Source organism: Manis javanica, chromosome 5, assembly GCF_040802235.1.
Source record: "Manis javanica isolate MJ-LG chromosome 5, MJ_LKY, whole genome shotgun sequence".
Taxonomy (NCBI): domain Eukaryota; kingdom Metazoa; phylum Chordata; class Mammalia; order Pholidota; family Manidae; genus Manis; species Manis javanica.
The window spans coordinates 12,605,094-12,629,864 of record NC_133160.1 but is presented as its reverse complement, the minus strand read 5'-3'; the positions used below and the strand labels follow the sequence as shown (position 1 = coordinate 12,629,864).

The following is a 24,771-nucleotide window of genomic DNA, read 5'->3' as shown; positions in this document are numbered from 1 at the left end:
TCATAGGGTTGCTGTAGGGATGAAGCCAGCTAACACAGGTGTGGCTTCAAGAAGAGTATAGCTGGCTAGAGCGAATGCCCTGTACTACATGTTAGCTGTGTTGGATGTTTGGAAGCTAGCCCTCTGGGTGAGGATATTTGCATAGTTCATTTTCACTCCTGGCTTCTTCCTGGAGCTCCAGGGTTCAGTTTAATAAGGGAGATGCAGTGGGGCATGAGCCAGGGAAGGGAGAATGCACGGCTGGTTGGAAGTGAAGGAAGTGGCTTGGAAAGTCAAGAAAGATGTATAGAAATTAGTCAGGGCCTCCTTCAAACTAGCTTAAGCAAACAGACAAGGTACTTATTAGTAACTTCAGGCACAAGTGGACTTTGGGGCTCAGGTAGTGTTCTGAGGAATCCCTCCTGGGGGAAGATGGCTCCACCTGCTCCAGGCAGGTAAACTACCAGCTTAACACCGCCAGTGAGCAAACACAGGTTCAGCCACTTGGCATTCACTGCTGCCCAGGGCCCAGGAACCTGCTGATTGGTCAGATCTGGGTCATGGTCACAACCTGGAGCTGGGCAGTAGGAGTGGAAGTGCAGGCAGTCACTTGCACCCAGCCCAGGAGACTGAGAGACCAGGGATGAGGAAGGGCAGCTCTCCAACAGAGCATGAGGAATGGATGCCAACAGACGCATATAACTGGAGGACCCTTGGGGAGGCGACCCTGTGAGCTGGGACTGAAGAGTATGAGTGGTCATTTAGGGGACACAGACAGTGCGAGAGGGACCAGCACAGCAGAGGTGGAGTGGCATGAAAATTTATGGTGTGTTTGCTGGGTATAGGGGGAAAGCAGGTGGGGAGGCAGGGCCCGGGCCGGGGAGAAGTGACTGAGGAGTAGGGTTGGGACACCAACCCGTGAAGGGCCTGGGATGTCAGGCTAAGGAGTTAGGACTTAATGGCCAGATGATGGGAGCCATGGAAGGCTTAAGGAAGGGAATGTTTTTCCCAGTCTTTCTAATGGCCGTGACACCTTTGGGGCTGTCCTTTATTGCTCCTTGGAACAGTATTGCATCACCATGGTTTGTGACTTGGGGTTTTCCTAAGGACTTTATTTCACCGCTGCCTCTGCCCGCTGCATGCTTGCTGTCTCTCTCACACCCCTCCTATTTTTATTGGCTCTTCTTGCTTGAAGTCAGTTCAGCAAAGCTCTTGAGTATATGGGTTTGGGAGTCAGATGGGTCAGTGTTTTGAGTCCTCATCCTGTTGCTTCCCAGCTGTGAGAATGCTCTGAGCCTTAGTTTCCCCATCTGTAAAATGGGGATAATTATAGTAGTACCACCTAGGGATGTTATGCAGATGAACTGAGAGATGACACCTCAAGTCTTTGCACGGAAGAGATGCGCAGTATGTGACACTTGTGATTATTACTGCTTATTTCACTTTTATTTTTGCTCTTCTGTGCTTCTCAATGTGACCCGAATCTGCCCTTAACGCATTTTGCAGCACATCCAGTGGACAGACAACTTTGCCTCTGGTCCCTTAGCTAGGTTTCCTTTTGCTCAGGAGGGACTGAGGAAATGACCCATAAATTCTGTGTCTTTACTGGATTGCCTCACAGAGCCTGGAAGAATCTTCTTTCTGGCAGTCAACTTAGGAGCTGAGGGAGATGAGGCGAAGGGAGGTGAAGACACAGCCGGACCAGGGCACATAATCTTCCCAGCATATTTATTCATGAACAGGAAGGACAAGACCAGTGAGGGAGTGGTAGCCAGTTATTTGCTGGGAGGCAAGAGGAGAAGGAAGGGTGAGCAGACAGAGGGGATGAGTCTTCCACTCTTGAAACTCCTCCTACTGCACAAAAATTGCCCACAGAGGTGGAAAGAGGCAAAAGTAAGAGAGAACAGAGCAAAATCATAATATGCCCAGGTTTTATGATGGGGCCAGCAACATTATGGATTGTGAAGCCAGATCACCTGGCTTCAGATCAAGACACAGCTACGTACTACTTTTGACCTTTGACAAGTCACATCAGCTTTCTAATAATCAATTTATTCATTCATAAAGAATACAAAAGCCCACCTCACAAAGCTGTGGTGAGAAATAAATGAGTTACTGCACTTCAAGAACTCAAAGCAATGCTTGGTCCAGAGAAAACATTCAATAAACCTGACTCTATTATTATGAATGTTCTTGTCAGGTCCAAGGTAGGGGTGAATGAGACAGATACTGCTAGATTACTCTAGCTATTTCCAGAAATACGTAAGTATATGAATTAAAAATAGGCATAGTCTGTATAACTGCACTGCCAATATATAGGTGCCACCAGTCACATGTGGCTATTTTCACATTTATATTTAAATGGATTAAATTACACTTAAAGTTAAATTGATTTAAATTAATTAAAATTACATAAAATTAGAAATTCAGTTCCTCAATCACCTTAGCCACATTTTAAGGGCTCAAGACCCTCATGTGCTGGTGACTGCCATAGACCTGTCCCCAGCTCAAGCCTGCAAAGCCTTCCATCCACCGAGGATAAATTCATCACTGTCCTCATGGCCTACAGAGTTCCACATGATCCAGCCCCCTGCCTACGTCTCTCCCTCGTCACCTCCTATCACTTCCTCACTGGGCTCCGGCCACTCTGGCCTCCGTGCTGAACAGCACAGGGATTCGCAGCCTGCATTCTCTAGCCACGTCAGCTTGGCCACCTGCTTTCTGGGTGACCATGAGAAAGTTCCTTAACTTCTGCACCTTGGAGAATGATGCTAAGAATGTTACATGATTTTTGTAAGAATTAAATGAGGAAATACATGTAAACAGGGCTGGGCACCTATTAAGTACGCACTAGCTGTTAATAGGTACTGTGCAAACATACCCAAAACTGTCCTGCCTCAGGGCCTTTGTTCTTGCTCTTCCCTCTGCCTAGAATATTCTTCTCCCAGATTTTACATGGCTTTAACCCTTACTTCATTTAGATCTCTACTTAGAATTTCCTTCTTAAGAGAGGCCTTAGCTGTCTACCCTATTTAAAATAGGACTCCTCCATCACTGTCAATCCCCTTTCCCTGCTTTTTTTTAAAAATGACACCCAACACCACCTGAAGTTATATATTTATTTGTTGATCATCTTCCTTTTTGTACTAGAGTATCAGGTCCTTGACAATACCACTGTGTCGCCAGCTCCAGGAACTGGCCTGCCATGATGTAGATGCCAGATAAATAAATTTTTGAGTGATTGGATGGATGGATGGGTGGATGTTGAATGGATGGATGGATGAGTAGATGTGTGGATTGGTACATAAGGGATGAAATACAAATATGGGTGGATGAATGGGCATATTTGTGGGTGATAAACAAATGGATGATTAGGTAAATTAAGGGGTAGATGAATGGACAAATGGTTGGATGAATAGTGGATGGAGGAGTGGATGAAGGAATGAATAGATTGATGAATAGATGGGTGAATGGATGGAGCGGATGGATGAAGGTGGATGGATGGATGATAAATGGACGAATGCATGCATGGGTAGATGGATGGGTGGGTGAATGGATGAAGTAGATGGATGATAGATGAAGGGTGGGTGAATGGGTGGATGGGTAACTAGATGGAGTAGCTGGTTGGATGGATGGAGGGGAGGTTGGAAGGATGGATGCTCTGGTAAGGAACCATTCTGAACCCAGTCCCTGTCACTTTTGTTTTCCAGGCCGGCCTCTACCACTCCTGCCCCTGTGTGCCTCTGTGTCTTTGCTGGGAGGCCTCACCTTTGGTTATGAACTGGCAGTCATATCAGGTGCCCTGCTACCACTGCAGCTTGACTTTGGGTTAAGCTGTTTGGAGCAGGAGTTCCTGGTGGGCAGCCTGCTCCTGGGGGCCCTCCTTGCCTCCCTGGTAGGGGGCTTCCTCATTGACCACTATGGCAGGAAACAAGTCATCCTCGGGAGCAACTTGGTGCTGTTGGCAGGCAGCCTGAGTCTGGGCCTGGCTAGCTCCCTGGCCTGGCTTGTATTGGGCCGCTCCGCAGCTGGCTTCGCCATCTCCCTCTCCTCCATGGCCTGCTGTATTTACGTGTCAGAGCTGGTAGGGCCACGGCAGCGGGGTGTGCTGGTGTCCCTCTACGAGGCAGGCATCACCGTGGGTATCCTGGTCTCCTATGCACTCAACTATGTGCTGGCCGGTTCCCCCCGGGGATGGAGGCATATGTTTGGCTGGGCTGCTGCACCTGTTCTCCTGCAGTCCCTCAGCCTCCTCTGTCTCCCGGCTGGTACTGATCAGGCTGCAGCACCCAAGGACCTCATCCCTCTCCAGGGAGGTGAGGCCTCCAAGAAGGGCCTGCGGAGGCCAAGATACTCCTTTCTGGACCTCTTCAGGGCACGGGATAACATGCGAGGCCGGACCACAGTGGGGCTGGGGCTGGTGCTCTTCCAGCAGCTAACAGGGCAGCCCAATGTGCTGTGCTATGCCTCCACCATCTTCCACTCAGTTGGCTTCCACGGGGGATCCTCAGCTGTGCTGGCCTCCGTGGGGCTTGGCATAGTGAAGGTGGTGGCTACCCTGACTGCCATGGGGCTAGTGGACCGAGCGGGCCGCAGGATCCTGTTACTCTCTGGCTGCACCCTCATGGCCCTGTCTGTCAGTGGCATGGGCCTCGCCAGCTTTGCCATGCCCATAGACGCAGGCCCAAGTTGCCTGGCCATGCCTAATGCCACCAGACTGTCAGGCCTCCCTGGAGACTCTGGCCTGCCAAGAGGCATATCTCTACCATCATTCCCAACAACCAGGGAGAACCAAGGGGATCCAGCCTTGTCAACCTCTGAGAAAGCCAAGCCTCGTCCTGGAGCTGTGGACCTCACCGTCCCTCTCCTGCCAGCCTTAAGCACTATCTCCCCTGTATCCCTTCCTGCCCCTGAGCGTGCCCTGCTGCACTGGGCAGCCCTGGTCTGCATGATGGTCTTTGTGAGTGCCTTCTCTTTTGGATTTGGACCAGGTAGGTGGGCGTTTTCTTGCAGGTATCTCTAGAGCATTCTACCCCTCCTAGAGGGAAGCCTGGGGACTGTATCAGGGTTTCAGAGGGACCCTAGAGGTACCTTGAGCATGAAACCTATGAAGCTTAAGCTTCAGGATGCCTTGCTGACATGTGGGCACTCCTTCTGAAGACAAGAGCCTAATTTTATGCTTGTAACTTTTTTTCTTATAAAGGCCCCCAGAACATTTAAGTTTCAGGCCAGGTAAAACCTAATTTGCTCTGGATAGCTCACTCAAAAGGTTTTACCTGAAAGCAATTCAATGAATTGGGTGTCTGTTCATCCCCCTAAAATGATTCTTAAAGCAGGGTAGGGAAAGCAGCCCGGGAGAAGTGGGTGTCAGGAGCCTGACGTTCTGCTAGAATCCCATTGCTAGGGGGCTGCCCACTAGACCATGGGTGCCGGGGCCCAGGCCAGTCCCGGCTGCCGCCTAGGAGCCCTCCCTGCTCTCCTGTCCTAGTGACCTGGCTTGTCCTCAGCGAGATCTACCCTGCGGAGATCCGGGGGAGAGCCTTTGCTTTCTGCAACAGCTTCAACTGGGCCGCCAACCTCTTCATCAGCCTCTCCTTCCTCGACCTCCTTGGTGAGTCCTTGGACCTAATTCCTTGGCCCAGATCTTTCTTGATCCAGGAACAGTTGCCTTCAGACAGAGCCGGGGCTTCTGTATTTGCAGAGTTATAAGTGTAGATATAAGTACATACTTATATAAAAAAAATCCATGTAAACCAGTTTGTGAACAAAAAGGGAAATATTTGTCATAAGTCACTGGAAAGAGGAGGTTAGCTGGCTTCCAGCAGGGCTGATCCACAAGCTCTAACAAAACTGTTGGCCATCTTTCTGTCTGTCTGTCAACCTGCCCCACAGTGGCAAAGAGGGCTGCCTTGGACCTCTTCAGCATGGCAGCCCTGCAGAAGGAGAGCATTTCTTTCCCAGTGGCTCTTGTCCAAGTATAGGGACTGACTCTCATGGTTCTGCAAGATGACATGCCTATCCCTGAATCATTGTGGCTGGAGGGCTGACAGGTCTGATGCCCAGGCCTGGGGCACATATCCACCTGGGAGGTAGGAGGTGGGGACAGCCTCATCCAACCACATGGACCAAAGGGTGGAGGATAGTTCCCCAAAGGAAAATAGGGGTGCTAGTATCAGGAAAAAGGGGAGGAGGGGCTGGGAGATAAAGACAACAGAGGCTTCTACCTCATTGTCAATGAGTAGGCTGTTTTTCTTTTATGGGAATATAGTTGATATACAATATTATATTGGTTTCAGATGTATATCATAGAGACTCAGTAATTACGTACATTTCTAAATGCTCACCCCAGGAAGTGTAGTTACCCCCCGACTACCATACCAAGATACTACAAAATTTTTGGTTAAATTCTCCATGCTGTACTTCCATTCCTATGACTAATTTATTTTATAATTTGAAGTTTTTACCTCTTTATCCCCTTCACCTATTTCACCAATCTCCTGACCCCCTCCCCATGATAACCAACAGTTTGTTGTCAGTATTTATGGATCTATTTTGTTTGTTTTGTTTATTAGATTCCACATATAAGTGAAATATGGTATTTGTCTTTCTCTGTGTGACTTATTTCACTTAGCATGATACTATCTAGGTCATCCACACTGTCACAAATGGCAAGATTTCCTTCTTTTTTAATGGCTGAGTAATACTCTATTGTGTATATGTACCACATCTTCTTTATCCATTCGTCTTTTCATGGACACTTTGGTTGCTTCTATATCTTGGCTATTGTAAATAATGCTGCAATAAACATAGGTGTGAGTTTATCTGTTCAAATTAGTGATTTTGTTTTCTTCAGGCAAATTCCCAGAAGTGGACTTGCTGGGTCCTATGGTATCTCTATTTTCAGTTTTCTGAGGACCCTCCATACTGTTTCCCACAGTGGCTGGAGCAATTAACATTCCCACCAAGAGTGTAGGAGCCTCTTCTCTACCTCCTTGCCAAAACTTGTTATTTCTTGTCTTTTGGATAGTAGTCATTCTGGTGTGAGATGATATCTCATTGTGGTTTTGATTTGCATTTCCCTAATGATTAGTGATGTGAGAGCATCTTTTCATGTGCCTGTTGGTCATCTGCATGTCTTCTTTGGGAAAATGTCTGTTAGGTCCTCTGCCCATTTTTTAACTGGATTATTTGGGTTTTTTTGATGTTGAGTTTTATGAGTTCTTTATATATTCCAGATATTAGTCCCTTATCAGAAATATCATTTGCAGATAAATTTTCCCATTTGGTAAGTTACTTTTTCATTTTGTTGGTTTCCTTTGCTGTGCAAAAGCTTTTTGGTTGGTGTGGTCCCACTTACTTATTTTTGCTTTTGTTTCCCTTGCTCTGGGAGATGTATACAGAAAAAAATTACTTGTGCTGATATTCAAGGGACTCCTACCTATGTTTTCTTCTGAGAGTTTTATGGTTTCATGTCTTATTTAGGCTTTAATCCAGTTGGAGTTTACTTTTATATGTGGTGTAATTTCATTCTCTTGCACGTAGATGTCTAGTTATCCTAACAAGATTTATTGAAGAGACTGCCTTTCTCCATTGCATATTCTTGTCATATATTCATTGATCTTATATGTATGCATTTATTTCTGGGCTCTCTATTCTGTTCCATTGATCTATGTGTCTATTCTTGCACCAGTACCATACAGTTTTAATCACTATAGCTTTGTGGCATAGCTTGAATTCAGGAAGCACGATACCCCCCATGGGCTGGCTTTATTGACCACTTGGGAGTCAAGTCTAAAGGAAGGGAAGAACTGGAACATCCAGTTCTCCCTCCACAAGCCATCTCTGTTTGGTGTGGTGGGGAAGGAGGACAAACTCCAGATGGGTAGATGGGGCCGTATGGAGACCTGAGTCTGGGGCTTTGACCCTCCTTCCCCAAGAGAAGTCCATTCTGTTCTCTCCTCTGTAGCCTAAAGCCTCCACTCTGAAGCTCAGGAGTTCTAAATCTTTTCCTACTTACAGTAGAACTATTTGTCAGATAAAGCTCTGTGCAGAAGCTCCATAGAAGTGTCTGACAACATCCTAAAACCTCAGACACACTGTGAAATTCTCCAGGTGCAATAACAGGTGACAGTCTACACCAGCACTGGAGAGAACTTACCTGAGAGCAGAGAGAGGGTCTCAGATACTGAGATGCTCTGGTCCAAAGCCACTGGTCATCAGGGCCAAAGCAGGCCCAGATCCTACACTGTGGGCTCCAAGGTGCAGTTCCGAGGGCTGTTAGTTTCCCATCTCCTGCACCTGGCATTTCTTCCTCAAAGGCATAGCCACCCTGGGGGCCTGTGGGAAACACTGGTGGAAGAACCTGCCCACCATGCCTATCTTCCACCCCCCATCTTAGGGAATCCAAGCTTCTTCCCACAACCTCAATCCTCAACATTCCCTTTATGTGGAATGAATGAGTGAGTAAGAGGAAGATGGAAGGGAGGGGGGTGTATAAAATTATATCATATCCTTATCATCCCCATTTCACAGATGGGGAAATACATCCTTTCCAAGTCCAGCCAGGTAGTGAGAAGAGTAGAACCCAGAGATCCTGACCCCCAGCCCAGCTCTCTCCCTGCTGGTATAAGGATTAAGTGGAGGCCAAGCTGGTCAGGGGAGGTGCTGGGGTGAGGTATGGCCAGAGCCGTGACAGGTGAGAACGGTCATGGCAGCTGAAATGTGATTTCTGCTTCTCCCACAACTAAGTCCCTTTCTTCCCAGCCTCCTTTCTCTGTCTTAGGCTGACTGGCTTCAAAGAAGTCAGGGTCATCCTGGGGTTCCTGGCTGCTGGCCCTGAGACCCTGGCCCCCACCTGAGGCTCCAGGAAGAGGGAGGAGCTGGGAGCCGAGGCTTCTGCCCTCTCTCCCAGGCCTGTCAGACACAGGCCAAACTGTCTCAAATTCAATTCCCTGAAGGTGCAGTGCACCAAATAACCAATTCATGGAATTTATGAGGATTTTCCTTAGAGCTGGGCTTTGCCAAGATTGTGTCCTACAGCTGGTTTGCGGCTGAGGTGACTGTCTTCTTCCCTTCGCTCACATTTTCAGATTTCCAGCACACTGGTTAGTGTTTCAGATGTGGGCGAGTGGCCTTTTCCATCTGGGCAAGATGCCTTCATCTGTATTGGGCCCTGGCCCTTTGCCTGCCTCTGGGACGACCAGTCCTACTTGTGCTTTAAGGTACTTATCTGACAGGTTGTTGGACATCTTGCAAATCCATCGTCTGGAGAACTTGCTTTGAGTGAACTGATCTTCAGTGCTCCACCTGGAACCAGCCAGCAGGCCCAGGCCACGCCCCCACCCATACTGCCACCCCTCTGTTTGTAGGCACCATTGGCTTGTCCTGGACCTTCCTGCTCTATGGCCTGACCGCTGTCCTTGGCCTGGCCTTCATCTATTTCTTTGTGCCTGAAACCAAAGGCCAGTCATTGGCAGAGATAGACCAGCAATTCCAGAGGCGACGGTAAGGAGGGCCAGGGTTGGGGGGACTGGGGGAAGAGTTGCATCAAACTCGGAGCACTTTGCTTCAAGATTTTAGTCCTTATACTTCCCCTTTGCAAGAAAGCGCTTTTCTTCTCTTCCTGTCTCTCTTACTGCCTGGACACTGTGAGCTCTGTCCTGTCTTCATACATGAGCTGTGTTCCTCGAGTTGTTTCGGGTCTTCCTACAGCGGTGTTTCATGACTTTAAGGCCCAGCTCACAGGAATTTTAGAATCATGAAGTTATGGAATCACACGAGGGTAGAATAGTAGAACCTTAAAACCACAGAATCTTAGAGTCATAGAAGCTTGGAGAAACAAAATATGATAACTGTGGCTTTTAAAATTGCACACAAAGAACAGTGGGCTTATCTCACTCATTCAATGGGTGTTTATTAAGTCTCTGCTAAGTGTCAGGCACTGTTCCAGGCCTTAGGAAATGTGACTGAGAATAAGGTGGGAAAGGTCTCATCCTCATGGAGCATCCATTCTAGTGGAAGAGGGGGATAAAATAAACAAGCCAACAAATGCATCAACAAGAGTGTTTCAGCTAGTGGTATGTAGTTGGAAGAAAATGAAACAGCACATTATGCTGAGAAAGCCTGATTGGCAAGGAGTAGGCCAGAGAGGCAGGGTGTTACGGCTGATTTAGAGTGGGTGGTCAGAGAGGGAAGGCCTCTCTGAAGAGGTGAGCCTTACAGGTCGTCAATGACCCTATCTCTACTGAATGGGGGAAGGGATGATCAAGGGAGGCTTCTTGGAGGAGGAAGCAATTGAGTGAGACCCAAATGATGAGAAAAAGCAATCTGGAGACCTGGGAGGAAGTGCACTAGATGCAGGGAACAGCAAGAACAGAGGCCCTGCGGTGGGGACAAGCGGGGTGTTTTGAAAAGAGGAGGCTCGTGGGGTTGGGGTGTGGTGAGCAAATGAAGTGGAGGGAGGTGATGAGGCAGAGGCTGGCCACAGAGGGGCCCTGGATGGTAGGATTAGCGTGATGAGGGGCTCCTGCTAAGCATGGACATGACAGAAGCTCATCTTTGTGTTTAAAAAGATCACTCCATCTGTGACGAGGAGAACAAGCCATAGGGGCAGTGAGGGGACACAGACCAGAGAAGAGCAGTAGGTTGTGCGGAAGAGGAATAAGGCAGGAAGCAGAAGGGTCAGGGGAGGAGTTGGGGCTGGAGCGGGGTGGGGCTGGAGGGGATGGTCCGCTGCCCTCTCCCCGGGGAAGGTCCCTAGGCCCTGCCACCCTCTGACCCCATCACTCTGCTTGACTCACTCTAGGTTCGCTGTGAGCTTTAGTCACAGGCAGGGCCCGCAGTACAGCCGCGTCGAGGTCTCTGTGGCCTCCTGAGGAGTCCCTCTTCCTGGAACATGCTGGAACCGTGGCTTTAGCAGACAGCCTCCAGCTTCCTGCTTGCCTGGGCCCCAGAGCTCTAGGTGGTCCTTCAAGAGTTGCCCCAGCTCCAGATGGGGTCTTTTTTGTGGGGTGAAACGACTGAAAGCCTGAGAACCCAGAAGTCTTCATTTTGAAACTCAGGCTCTGAGGGCTCCTGAGGACCTGCTGCTTGCCTGAGTCCCCCATTGGCTCTGCACGTCTCTGCAGTATCGACAATTATGCCAACATCTCATGGCATCTCTGTGCCCCATGGGCCTTCTTAAAGACTCTCGAGGGTTCCAACCTCTGGCAGCAAGTCTCTTCTGGCGTCCCCCCTAAGTCCAGCTGAGGATACTGTAGTCTGCTCTCTTTTTCCATCTGGCTGGGACGTTTTTGGTGAGGGGGATGCCTGCATTTGGGCTCTTGGACCTGTTTTGTTCAACCCTCTAATTCTCTCATCTAGAATATTTCATTCACCAGCAACTGAGACTGGTTGATACAGTCTGAGTTCCAGTCCTGGTTCTGCTGGTGTCAGTGCTGTATGGCCATGAGCCTCAGGTTCCCCCACATGGACAATGGGGAACCTGAACCAGGTAGTTCTTAAGACCTCTTCTGACGCCAGTGAGCTGAAATTCTAAATGCTGTGTATACAACAAATCGTCAGCATAGGCCCTGTTCCCAAGTTGCTAGTCACCTCCTCAGAGGAAATATGTTTTAATTACAGGAAAGGTGAATAGAACTCTAGAGTTGTGTTCACTAACCTCCAAGAGCTGTCACAGTGCACGTAACAAGCTCCAGGAGCTGTCCCCTGGATAGTGCAGGAGGGTTTTGCAGAAAGGAGATGGGTTTGGAGGCTGGTTGTGGGGGCAGGCGTTGACCCTGGGTCATTAGCAATTCCCACAGCCTCAGTTTCTGCATCTGCACCATGGGGATGAGTATGTCCCCTGGGGGTGTATCCAATCCCCATCTTCCTTCAGGAGGGTCTTCAGATGGTCCCATTCAGCGAGTCACAGAGTGAGGGGTGGATTTCTGTTTGACCTCAGTTACTCAGGTCCCTACCTTAGGGACATTGTAAAGGGTCATCCCCTGATGGGCGAGTCCAGTGGAGATGGAGCAAGCAGCTCAGGCCAGAGGTCACTAAAGGAAGGGACTAGCAAGAAGGAGTTCTGGGAGGCCGAGCAGAGTGAAGAGCTGAAGCCCATCCAGGCGCTGGCATAGCACAGGATGATGCCTTGCCACGCGTGCCGGCTCGTGCGGGGGCTGGCACAGCCTCCACTGGCCTCTGGCCCCTCCACTTCTCCCCTTCCTTGTTTCGAGTTGCTTTCCCGATACTCAGAGGTGTGCTGGCATCAGCTCCTACTGGCTTGTGAGAGCTGATTGTTAAATTTTCAGGGTTTTTGCAAGCTGGTTGTTAAACAGCCATTAAAAGAAATTAAATTATTTGAACACACTTAAATTATACTAAAAACAAAGGTAATGAATACTAGAATTTCATCACTTCCTTATTTACTACATTTTACTATCATCTGTGCTCCGTTGGGGGGCTGCCTCGAGCTTCTGGCTTCTGGTTGGGTTAGAAGGACCAACAGTCGTAGGGAGGGAGGAGACTGCAAAGGAATCTTTCTTCCCCGGCTCGCAGGTCACAGCTCTTCTCAGCAGGCGCCCTCCCTACAGCCTCTCTCTCTGGGTTCAGGAATTCCTTCCACTGTTGTCCCATCAAGACTAATAGTGGTCATACTCCCTCAGTTAAGCACAGCACTATTCCTTGTGGTTTCTTTGGTCCTGCGTGCAACTTTGTAAATAAAGCCTTTATTAAACTTTCCTCTAAATGATGCAATTTGAGTGTGCTCAGGTATGCACCAGTCAAGATTCTCAGGGGCAAACAAAATAAGTTACTGAAAGATATTATATAATTCATGGAGTTTCTGGGAGAAGGGAGGCAGAGAATCAGGCTTAGAAGTTTTGAGCCAGGAACAGTGGCCCAAACAGCAAGACTGCCTGGTGGAGACCCTGCGCTGCCATCTGGGACAGAGACAATGCAGCTGTGCCTGGGCAGTGGATGCCACTGCTGGGTCCCCTGCCCATGGTGCCTCTGTGAGCCAGATGCCCCTGCCAGAGCCTGCCATGCACTGCCCCTGCTTCTCTGCATCGCCAGTTCTTCATTCAAATACTTGCATGGTTAACTTCGATTCATGGAACATCACATAACTGCATCCTAGCTGCAAGGGATGCTGGGAAAACACAGTTCTGTCCTCTACCTGGGGAAGGCAGAGGCTCCGTAAGACAGAAGGTACTTCAAACATAGGAAAGTGCCCAGAGATGCTGGCTGCCCCAGATAATGGCAAATGTTCATGCCAGGGTGAGTTTGGGGGAGCCAGTGCAAAGTGTGGGGTGGAGACCATTTCTATCGATGCCTGCACTCTTTCTTCCTACTAATCTGTTGGTATTAGTAGGGGCAAGCATTAGAGATCCTGGGAGCATAAAGGGTGGAAGCAGGCTGGGAAAAGAGGATGATCAGGATATGCCCAAGCAGGAATAGATAGGCAGGAAATGGAGGGATTGGTCCTATGTGTATGGGAGATCCAGTCCTTTTCCTGAAGCCCTGGGAGGCTTGGTCTGAGGTTGCTTTTTTCAGATAGGACCTCCCACCTGGAATGCCCTTCCTATTTCCTTCCTAGTTTCAAAGCTTTCTCATCTGACGTCAGTTTTCTTCATTGTGACAGAAACCCAATACAAATAGTCATAAGCAAAAAGGGAATTTATCAGTTCACAGAGAGTCCAGTGGTGGACTGCAGGCATGGCTGGATCTGGGGGACTCAAATAATATCACCAGAAATCTGACTCTCTCCATCTACTGCCTTTGCTTTCTGCTGTGGTACCTTTTTTGAAGGATGGGTTCCTCACACAAGGTTTGCCTCAGCAGCTTGAAGGTGGCATCCTACTGGCTTGACAACCCCAAGAGAGAGAGGCCCCAGGGGCTGACTTACATTGTGCCAGATTAAGTCAAATCTCATCGCTGAACTGTGACTTGCTCTGGCCATATGCCCATTCCAAGAGCACATGCTAAGGGTCACCTTTTGCACCCTGGTCCTGTACTACAGGCAGGGCCAGCAAGCCACCAGTACTACCTCCACATCCACGTGGCATCCTACATCCCCTGCACTTGGGGAACTTTAGTTTTGACCTCAAAGGGAAGGATCCCCTGCTAGAATATAAATTTCACAAAGGCAGGGCGTTTTATCTGCATTGTTTACCACTGAATTCTGCATGTCTAGAACAGTGTCTGGCACATAAATAAACATTCAATAAATATTTGTTGAAAGAATAAATGGATGGAGAGTGAATGTAAAGCACCTGGAATGTTGAAAATGCATAATAAAGGATAATTATCAGCACCGAAGAAAGATGTTTTCTTTCTCTTACATTTAGATGCTGTAAAATGTTTATAAAACTTTAGAGATGGAGTGTAAATATATAAAGTCCTAAAGGTCACTGGTAGAATAAACAATAATATAATTTATAAAAACAATAAAGTGAAAGGAAGAAGGCAGTGGAGGGAACGTATGTGAACAAAATTCCTCATCTCTCTTATCACTAGACATTGCTTAGGGTTGGTAATTTAAGAAACATCACTCTACGTTTATTTCTTCAAGCAGAGGCCTCAATTCTCTATAAACTGGCCCTTAAGTGTATTTTATTTGGCCTAGACTTTGCTTTAAAAAATTTTGGGTTAGTTGCCAAATTTTGAAATTTGGGATACTTCACCTGTAACTGTCTGCCTTGTCTTGAAGATCCAGCCGCGCTTGGCCTGCATTCTCACGTCCAGCCACAAGGTGGGGCATGGCAGCAGCTCATTAGATGTGGCTTGACTCTGGTTTGCTGTTACAGTCCCCTCCCAGCTTTTCATTCCTGGTAAAAAGAAATTAATAGGGAGAGAAGGGAGAAAGAAAGGAAAGAGAAAAGAAAGGGAGAAAAGAAAGAGAAGAGAGAGAAAGGAGAGGAAGAGAGAGGGAGGGAGGGAGGAAGGGACGAAGGAAGGAAGAAAATTCTAACAGCAGTTATCTCAAGCAAAGGGGTGCTAGGGTGTTGGAAAGATGGGAAAAAAGAACAGCTCCCCATTTAGAATTCTATGCTGTGTGTGCCTTCATATGAGTTCAGGCACATGTGTCTTGATTCTATAATGAAGGGACTAGTCAGGTTAAAAAATTATTTAAAACTGTTTTTTACTTTAGAACTTGCAAGACATATAAAGTTCAGAAATAGAAACTGCCCATGCCTTACAGTTACTAACAATATTTTGGTGTATATTTTTCTAATCTTGTGTCTATGATGATAAACCAAGCTAGTTAGAAATGAAGATAGATATCTGGGTAGGTATCTTCACATCTGTGTATCATCACATACTGTATGTACAACATTGTGGCATTTACCTTTTTAGATTATCAAGTATTTCACGTGAGGCTGAGTTCACACACATGTTGCCTTTGCCAATGTTAAAAATTGTATCAGCAGCAGTGTCTGGCTTTTCCTTTATTTCTGGTGTGTAGAAAATTGAATTACGTGCATACCAAGTCAACATTCCAGTTTTCCTGGCAAAGACCGATTCTGCCATTGGAAGCAGAGTGTTTTCATTTTCTTTCTTTCTTTCTCCCCATCAATCTATGCCTTTCTGGTTTCTCTATGTGCATATTTTCTCCCTGGATTTGGCACTGTGAAGTTGCTAAATTTTTCCAGATTTGGGGTCCAATGCCATCCTAAATCTCTAGGTTTGACAGGCTGAGACGGTGGTTACTGAGATGTGATCCAAAAAGCTTTCTCTGAGGCCATCTCTCAATCAGATGTGAACTCACGAGGTGGGAGGATTTGGCAGCTACCCTGCACGTGGACGCCAGGGTTCATGGTCTTCTCCCTGGAGTGTCCCTGCACAGCACCTGGCACAAAATAAGTTCCCACTTCATTCTTGAGAGCTGAAACCAGATCAGGTAGCTCTGTAGCAGGAGATAGAAGATTTTTGCTCCAAAGAAACTCTTCATTGCCTTCTTCACCAACAACTTCAAGGTTTTAAAGCTTTTTCACATTGCAGCATCAATGGCCACACCAACTTTTCTGATTCCATCACAGGTTAAATTTTGAAGGCAATTGCAATGTAACTCCCACGTTAGCACCTGAGATTTCCAGCCTTCTAGGGTAACCCTTTCCATGACCTGAACTGAAGCCTCATTCCATACAGTGTGGGAAACCAAGAACTACCACCCGCCTGCCCTCACTGCATCTTAGAGCTTGCTTGTGGGGCTTGTACATTCGGGTATATTGAAAGAAGGTGCATTCATCAACTCTATTTCCCCACCACTGTCACCCCTTCAAACACACCTGGTGGGAAATTTCTTTACGTGGCCCCGCATGATCTGCTGGGCAGTTCCCATAGCTTTCCTTGCTCACTCTTAGATAATACATAATATTATGATGATGAGCAACATTACAATGTCTTCTGGTCACTTCCAAGTGTAAAAACAATCTAAATTCAGTAATTAAAATGTCGCCCGTTCAAAACTCTGAACTTCATTCACGTCACACCTTTCCCCTCCCCAACACTTACTTCTTCTCCCCAACCCCCAGCCTGACTCCAAAGAGACAAGGGGTGTGAAGGTCTCACTTGGCTGGTGCTGTTAGGATATGACATCGTGCTTTCTGGGCTCAATGGATGTTTGTAGCCCCTTTGTTCTCTTATTAGGGTGTATGTGTGTGCATTGTGGGGGGGTGGTTCTTGGCAATTCCCTCTCCCCACTACCACCACTGAGAACCTCTGAATGAGCTTCCTCGGATGCAGGTGATGCTGCTCCTCTGACTGGGCACCTCCAGTTTTTCCTGCAGACCCTTGGCATCCCACGTTCTGGTCCCTTCACTTGGATCCCACACATTTCCAGGCTGTCTTCTCACTGGAAATCTCAAGCGATCCCAGGCCACCTGTTTCTATTCAGAACCAGTCTCTGGAAGAAACTCACACATTTGACCCCCTCTAGAGCCACCTCCTGTTGCAGCTGGCAGGAATCCATCATCCTGCAGGGGCTGAGCAAGCACAGTCTCGGAACCTGTAGACGTTTCTAGGGCTGGGTCTGCCACTGCTTTGTCCAGGAGACGGCAAACTCTCCAGGTAGTTCCCCTACATCTATCTGACTTGGCTTTAGGTCAAGACTTGGAATGCCTTTCTCTCCCAGCTGGGGGTGCTGGCAGCTAGGAAATGCCACAGCACTCCATCCAGTTTTTCCAAAGCCGTGTCTCCCCAAAACCAGTCCTCTCTTTCAGCGTCTCCAACCTCCTCAAGGTAGGAACTGAGCTCAGGGTCTCAAAACCAATTTTAACCCTTTGCAATTCATATGTAGATGGAAGGAAGAGGCTTTGCTGCTGTTTGGGTTACTCTTGGCCTTTGGAGCTTCTGCAACCTGGAGGTAGAAGAAGTCCCATTCTCACATCCCCTTGTATTAATTTATTCCTCCAGTACTTGCTTGGGTATTTGGGTTCTACTTCTCCCTCCCTGCCCTGCCTTGCAGCTTTGGCAGCTCACCTCCAGCCTGCATCAAGTCCAATATGGAAAACTGGTACATTTCTTTTAATTCTCTTGCCCTTTTCTGACAGTATCACTCATGCAAGGCAGCGTGTCCACTAGACTTTGCTGTGACGGATGCAACAGCAGAAATGAACATCTGTTGTTTGGACACTGTTCACTTCTATTCGCCCTCAAGGCTACAGTTCTTGAAGACATTCTCCTTGGGGACCCAGGCCATATCCTGCCTGGCCAACAAGGGCATCCCATCCCCTACCTTCCTCACTACAGTAATAGGTTCAAGAATGGGGGAGTGGCCAAATCTAAGCCAATCTTGGGAATGATTTTTAAATCTCATGAAACTCACAAGAGAGACTCTCTCTCTCTCTGTCTCTCTCTCTTTTTTGCTAGATTCCTGAGGTAATAGGGTTTAGGCCTAGAGCTGTGTCTGCTTTCATGCTGCCAGCAAGGAGGGCCTGGTTGAGGATGAGCCTAAGGCAGAAAGCACAGTGAGGGGAGAGAGAGAGAACAGATCTTGATGACACTATTTGAGCATCTCATGTCCAAAGTCGGACCCATCCATGAACATTTTAGATATGTGAGTCAATAAATTCATTTTTGTTATTTTAAGCCAGTTGACATTATTTTTCTTCCACTTGCAACCAAGAGACCCAACAGATACAGAAAGAGGAGGAATCATATCCCAGAAGGGAAAATTATTAAGCATTTCATCTGAAACATGCCTAGTCTTAAATGTCTCCTTAGTCATAACTTCCATCAAGAATTTCATCAATTCAACAAATGTTTCTGAAGCACCTTGGTTTCCCTGACACCCTTCCCACCCATGAAGTAACTATTATTATCCACATTTTATAAGTAAGGAAATTCAGATTTCAGCAAGGACACAAAACCTGCCCAATGTCAGACACTAGGATGTCAGAGCTGGGTCTTGCCACCATGTGTGTCTAACTTCAAAGTCCTTGTTTTCCCATCAGGGTGCACCAGATGCTCTGAGAGGTGCTGCCATCACCAGTGGAGGCCTGGTGGCTTACTGGATCACATTCTAGGAGCAGCAGGGCACAGGCTGTGCCAGCCCCAGGGACTTGGCCAGGCCTGTCAAGGCAGGAGTAAGTAGCAGCCTCTGCCTCCTAGAGAGACTTCAGGTCATGCCTTTGTGGCCCAGTGAGTCTGATGCATCCTGAAGTCTCTCCCTTCTTTCTGGCTAAGAGAACTCCCACTTTGTTCCAGCATAGAGCAGATGGCAATGTGCTCAGTGGAGAGAGGCTCCACCCCTAGTCCCAGGGGGTCAATTGTTGTTGGTCTGAATCATTCCCTTCTGGCAGTTGGTTTATAGGTGGGAATAATCCCTGGTTCTGGCCAATGAAATGTAAGTGGATATCTCCTGGGGGTTTCTGGGAAAGATTTTTCTGGGTGATAAGATGGACACATTTGAGAAACTTCTTCATCTGTCCTACTTTGAACATAGTCAGAATGTCTGGAGCTGCAGCAGCCAACTTGTGACCACAAGGAAAAGACCAAGAGAATTGCACAGGCCCGCATCCTCATGTTTGACATAATTAAGCTGCTGGATGAACCAACCTTGGAATGGTCAAATTCAGGACTTCTTATTATATTATATATTAGAAAACTTACAGTTTAAACCTCCTTTTAAAAGATGGGTCATTTGCAGCCAGCAGTACATTTGATGATACAAGGCTTATTGTGAACACGTGAGACATATGCGAAATGCTCCCTTGGCAGAACCCAAGATTGGCATTTCTAGCAAGCTCATAGGACATTATTTTGAGTGGCTCTAGTCTCAGCTGTTAGCTTAGAGCAGGAGCCTGCAGATTGAGCAAAGCTCAGGAACCAGGCAGATGTGTTTCAACTGTCATCTCCATCCCATGCTGGCTGTGTGACCTTGGGCAAGTGAGTCAGTCTCTTTGGGCCGCAGCTTTCTCATCTATAAATTGGGGATGATAAAAGATCTCCTGGCTTTCTCCTCTAACCAGTGTCCCCACCAGTCTTCCCCTTCTCTGTATGTGACAGTTCCACTCTTCCAGAAGTTGACCCTCAAATACTTGCAACGTCTTTGTGAGCTCTCACTCACACCCATAGCCAATCTCTCTGAAAACCTGCTGGTTTCACCTTCAAGATGCAGCCAGAGTCAAACCACTTCTCATCACCTCCACTGCTACCACCAGAGCCCAGGAGAGCATCAGCTCCCACCAGGACTGTGGCCGTCACCCGCTCACTGGGCTCTGCCTGCCTCCGCCCTCACCCCTGACAGTCTGTGCTTCACACACAGCCAGAGGGATCCTGGTAAAACAAAGATACATTGTGTCCCTCCTCTGTCCAGGACCCCCATGGCTCCCACCTGACTCAGAGTAATTCTATAGTGGTCTCAAGGCTCTTGGAGATCTGGCTCCATGGTACCTTGTGACCTCAGCTGGTCTGCACTACACTCTGCTCCAGCCACACTGACCTCCCCGCTGTTCCTCGGACACACCACGCAAGCTCTCACCTTCCACCTGAAACAGTCTTCCTGTTATTCAGGGGGCTCCCTCCCTCCCTCCATAGGGTCCATATCTATTTTTTTTTATTTAAAATCTACATGCAGTAAAATTCACTCTTTTTGTGGTACAGTCCCACAATTTTTGATACATGCCTAGAGTTCTGTGACTACCACCACAATCAAGACACAGAACAGTTCCATCACCTCAAAAAAATCTGTGCCTTTGCCAACCCCTCCTGCCACCCCACCCACTAGGAAACACTGATCTGTTCTCTGCCCCTGAAATTTTGCCTTTTCTAGAATGTCATAGAAATGAATCGTATAGTACATAGTCTTGTGAGATTGGCTTCTTTTGCTCCACATAAAGCTTTTCAGATTCATCCATGCTGCTGCTTCTGTCAATAGTTTATTCCTTTTTATTGCCGAGTTTCAGTCCGTGGCTGGACATCTCATTGTTTATCCATCCTCCAGGTGAGGGACATCTGGGTTGTTTCCAGTTTGGCGCGATTATGAATAAACTGCGCTAAACTTTCACATACAGGTTTCGCATGAACATAGATTCTTATTTCTCTAGGTTACATGCCCAGGAGTGGGATTGCTGGATCCTATAGTAAGCGTGTGTTTTTAACTTAATACGAGACTGCCGGCCTGTTGTCCAGAGCGACTGCCCGTTTTGCATTCTCACTGGTAATACAGGAGACTAACAGCTGCTCCCCACCCCTGCCTCTGTTCTCTTCTCATCATAGTGTATCTACCGCCAAGCATAGAACCTGGCACACAGTAGGTGCTCAGTGAATATGCACATAGTAAGTACTCCACAAATATTTGCTAAATTGAATAAATAGATTACTGGGGGCTAACCCACCAGGTGGTTGTAAGGACCCAGGGGATAAAGTTTGTAAAGTGGTTGGCACAGTGCCTGGCCCTTAATGTGCACTCAGGACCTGGCATCAGAGGCCACCTCCACAGGGGCAGCATCACTAGTTCCACAGGACAGGGTCCCCAAAGCCACCTGCCTCCTTTATTCTGATCTCTGGCTCCCTGAGCTCTAGTCTTTGAGAGAAAGATCTCTCCCAAAAAGCTGAGGAGGTAAGGATGCCTCCAACCCCTTGCAGAACCCCCAAGCCTACCAGTGCCTCCTGAGCCAATCTTGTGGCTCCCTCTGCTCCAGCTGAGGAGGAACCCAGGGAGATTCGGATCCCACTGTATTTGCTTTGCCTGCACACTTGAGAAACGGAGGCCCACAGGCCAAGAAATGGAGCAAATCTGTTTTGCTAGCTGGCCTTTGAGGGGAGTATCAGTGTCCCCACACCTCTGAGGTTTCTCCCAGTATAGCCAAGTTGTTTGGCCTCCTTTACTCACCCCCACCAAGGTCTGTTCGTCAGCATCTTTTCACCACCTTTGCTTTCACACAATGGCTCTGACCCTTTCTGCTCTTGTTTTTCTAGGTTAAGTGAATACGTTCTCCTCGCTGTACAGGCCCACAGACCGCGCCAAGGACAACAGGCCCGGCGTGAAGGGGGCCTGGGAGGCCCATCCCACCTCTGCAGCCTGGGGCCTGCTCAGGCAGGGCAGGGGGTCATGTGCGGGGGAACCCAGATTGTGAGCTGACCTTGCACGTGGGCAGCAGCGGGCTGGGCTGGAAACCCAGGCAGGGAGGAGGGAATCTCAGGTTTCCTTCCAATAATCTCTAAATTATTCTTCAGGAATTCATGTTGGCATTTTCTGAGTACCTTCTAACAGCAGAACACTGTCGTGAGGCGTGGGATGCAATAATAGAAACCAAAAGTGGGGTGGTTCTCAACCAGGAGCAATTGTGCCCTCCAGGGCGCAGGTGGCAGTATCTGGAGACCCTCTGGGCTGTCTTGACTGAGGAAGGGGGCTGCTGCTGGCATCTAGTAGGTGGAGGCTGGAGGCGCTGCCAAACTTCCTACAGTGCACAGGAAGGCCCCCCAACAGATTCGTCTGGCCCGGAATGTCAGTAGTGCTGAGACTGAGAACCCCAGATTTACCTACCACTCTCCTGTTATATGGATAAGGAGACTGACGTCCAGAGCAGTTAAATAACATGTCCAGGGATACACAGGTATAAAAGGTCAGGACTGGAATTTCAGCCCAGAAAGCCTGACTCTGCTGTCCGCCTGTTCCTCCTGTAGTTACAGTTCATGGCAGCGAGTGGGAGGAGAGTTCTGGGGGCCTTCTCATCATAGGATTGGGAAGACTGAAGGATTTCCAGGGGCAGGGGAGTCTGTAATTATCCCTGTTGTCACCCACTTCAAATACGGGGGAAACCTGTTTCCGAACTTTGCTGGGACCTCTTCCCGGTCAACCCCAAATGCCCCACTTCAAGCTGATCCTGAACGTTTCCGTGCAGTACCAGACAATGAACAGCAGAAGGCGCAAGAGTTCCTCTGCTGCTTTTCCATTTATTACAACTTTTTCGTTGCAAAGGAGATAGGTGTGCCTTAAAGAAAATGCAGAAAACACAAAACCCAGAACAAAGAAATATAAATTTCCCATATCCCCACCTCCAGGGAAAGCTAAAAGTTTGAATAGTAAGTACTTTCTTCCTAGTTTTTCCCCAGGCAAAGTCGTTTATGTGTTTTATTTTGTTAGTTTTCCGACACAGGTGTAATCGCCCCAGACATATGATTTTGTAGCCTGGATTTTCACATATTGTTATATCAGAAGACCTTTCCGTTGTCTAACAAGCTCTTCGTATCATCCTTAGTCACTGAGTGATGGCAGTGGAGTGGGTGTGTTCAATCAAACAGCAAACGTGTTGAGAACTTCTGCCGGGTGCCAAGCTGTGCCATGCATGGTGTGGGGAATGTAACAAGCAAGGAAACCACGGTCTGGGGAGACACGTGACACCCAGGGTTATTTCAGATCTGGATGACGGTCACAGGGGGAAACAGCCAGGGTTGTTCCTCCTATGTATTGAGTTGCTCGTGGGGGTGTTGGTCGGGGGAACAGCATCTCAGAGGAGGGGACATTCAAACTGGGACCTGGGTGATGACAAGGAGTCAGTCTAGCAAAGTAGGAGCTGCCAGAAAGTACTTCCAGGGGGAACACGCCTGGCACATTTGAAGACTAGATTGGGAAGGGGGCACCTGGTGAAGAGAAGAGAATGGGCAGCAGAGAAGTGAGTCCTGTGGGCATGGCAGAGGGACTTCAGTCTTCATTTTAGGAGCAGTGGGGTGTCTCTGGGGGGTTATGCACAGCAGTGAGATGCTTCTTACATTTTGTCTTGGGGCTGGGTTGCTGCCAGCTGGGGACCCGACTGGATGGCGGGGATGATGCAGTCGCTAAGAGATGACCACAGCTCAGGCCAGGTCTGGGAGTGGACAGAGAAATGTAATCAAATTCAGGATCTAGTTGGAGAAAGGTCCCTAGGGGTGGGTGAGGGATGGGACGTGGGGAGTGAGGGACAGTGAAGGGTGCCTTCTGTATTTCTTCTCTGTACCGCTGGGCAGATGGCGATGCCAAACACAGAGAAAGGAGAGAAGGAAGGAGGACACTCCCACCTGCCACCTGGGCTGCCCCTGCCCCCCGGAGTCTGCGGCTCGCCAGCCTGTGCCCAAGGAGGGCATTCTACTTTTCTGCTTCCTCAGTGCAAAAAAAAGCAATGGTGCCAAAAAAATGAGAATAAAGACTCAATTTTGTTCTAATAAAATTAGGAATCCTTGGCATTTCACCTTAAAAAATCACTGTTTGCTCTTTTAGATTTCAAAAGTAACTACTAGTCAGTGCAAGAACATTTATAAAATACATCAGCACAAAGAAGGGCATAGTGGCTCCCCATGGTCCCACCATCCTGAGACCCTCAGAAAGCCTTTGGGAGTATTTCCTTATGCTAAATGTCTGTCAATATCTGTATCTGTGCCTGTATTCATTCAATCAACAGAATTTTTTAAGCACCTACTATGTGGTGGTCACTTTTCTGGTTGCTGAGGATGTAGCAGGAAATAAAAAGAAACTCCTGCCCTCATGGAGCTGACATTCTAGTGGAGCAATGAACAAATAACTGGTGGATTATAGAGTGTATAAGGTGCTGTGTGCTGTGGAGAAACTAAACAGGAACAGGATGGGGGTGTTAAGTAGAGGTTTAGAATTTTAAATAGGGCAACTGGGGAAGGTGTCACTGAGCTGGTGATGTTTGAGCAGAGGCCTGGATTTGTGGAAGGAGTGAGCCAGAGAACAAGTGGGGCGTTGTGGGGATGCACGTGCAAAGGCCCTGAGGTGGGAGGCCTTAGAATGGTTGTAGAACAAGAAAGCCAGTATGGCTGGAGGCCAATGAGTAGAAGGAGAAGCGTCAGGACCACAAGAAAAGGGATGATGTTGGCTCACCCTCAGGGTTATGTCAGCCAGTGAAAGTATTGCAACTTCACTCAGTGCTGTGTGAAACCAGAGCAGGACTTTCATTTCTCTGTAGATGTTTTATTCTAAACCCAAACAGAGGTAGAGAGAACAGTATGCTAAACTCCGCATACCCACCTCTCAGCCCCAGCTCCTGGCCCACCTGGCTTCACTGATTCCCACCCACCCACCGCACCCCACTGGATGATTTCCAAGCAAGCCCCAGACATCATATCATTTCATCTGTAAACAATTTGTAAATGTCACCAAAACAAGGAATTTTTAACCTCAATACAGTTACCATGACTTCAAAAAATTACCAATAATTTTTTAGTGTCACCAAAAATGCTGGAGACAATGGGAATGAAAGGTTGCCTCCCCAAGAGAGTGATTTCAGAGTTTCAGACCTTGGTGGACGGAAGCGTAGGAACAGATCCCCAGGAAATACCAACCCTCCATGCAATATTACAGGTTTTTAA

General features: G+C 47.9%; 1 protein-coding gene across 6 annotated transcripts in view; it reads left to right on the top strand.

Moving 5' to 3' along the window:
• The window catches only part of SLC2A10 (solute carrier family 2 member 10), a 66,982-nt gene extending 43,373 nt beyond the window's left edge, over positions 1-23,609 (top strand). For 4 of the 6 annotated variants that reach the window (XM_037006243.2, XM_037006242.2, XM_037006241.2 and 1 more), the window contains 4 exons: positions 3,690-4,970; positions 5,468-5,590; positions 9,348-9,483; positions 21,382-23,609. In XM_037006243.2, the coding sequence (XP_036862138.2) occupies positions 3,690-4,970; positions 5,468-5,590; positions 9,348-9,483; positions 21,382-21,544 (1,703 nt within the window). In that variant the 3' untranslated portion in view covers positions 21,545-23,609. Of the gene's footprint in view, positions 1-292; positions 806-3,689; positions 4,971-5,467; positions 5,591-9,347; positions 9,484-10,783; positions 12,710-21,381 lie in introns of those variants that run through there. The other 2 variants (XM_073236515.1, XM_073236514.1) reach the window with 2 other exon arrangements.
• Positions 23,610-24,771: the final 1,162 nt, after the last annotated feature.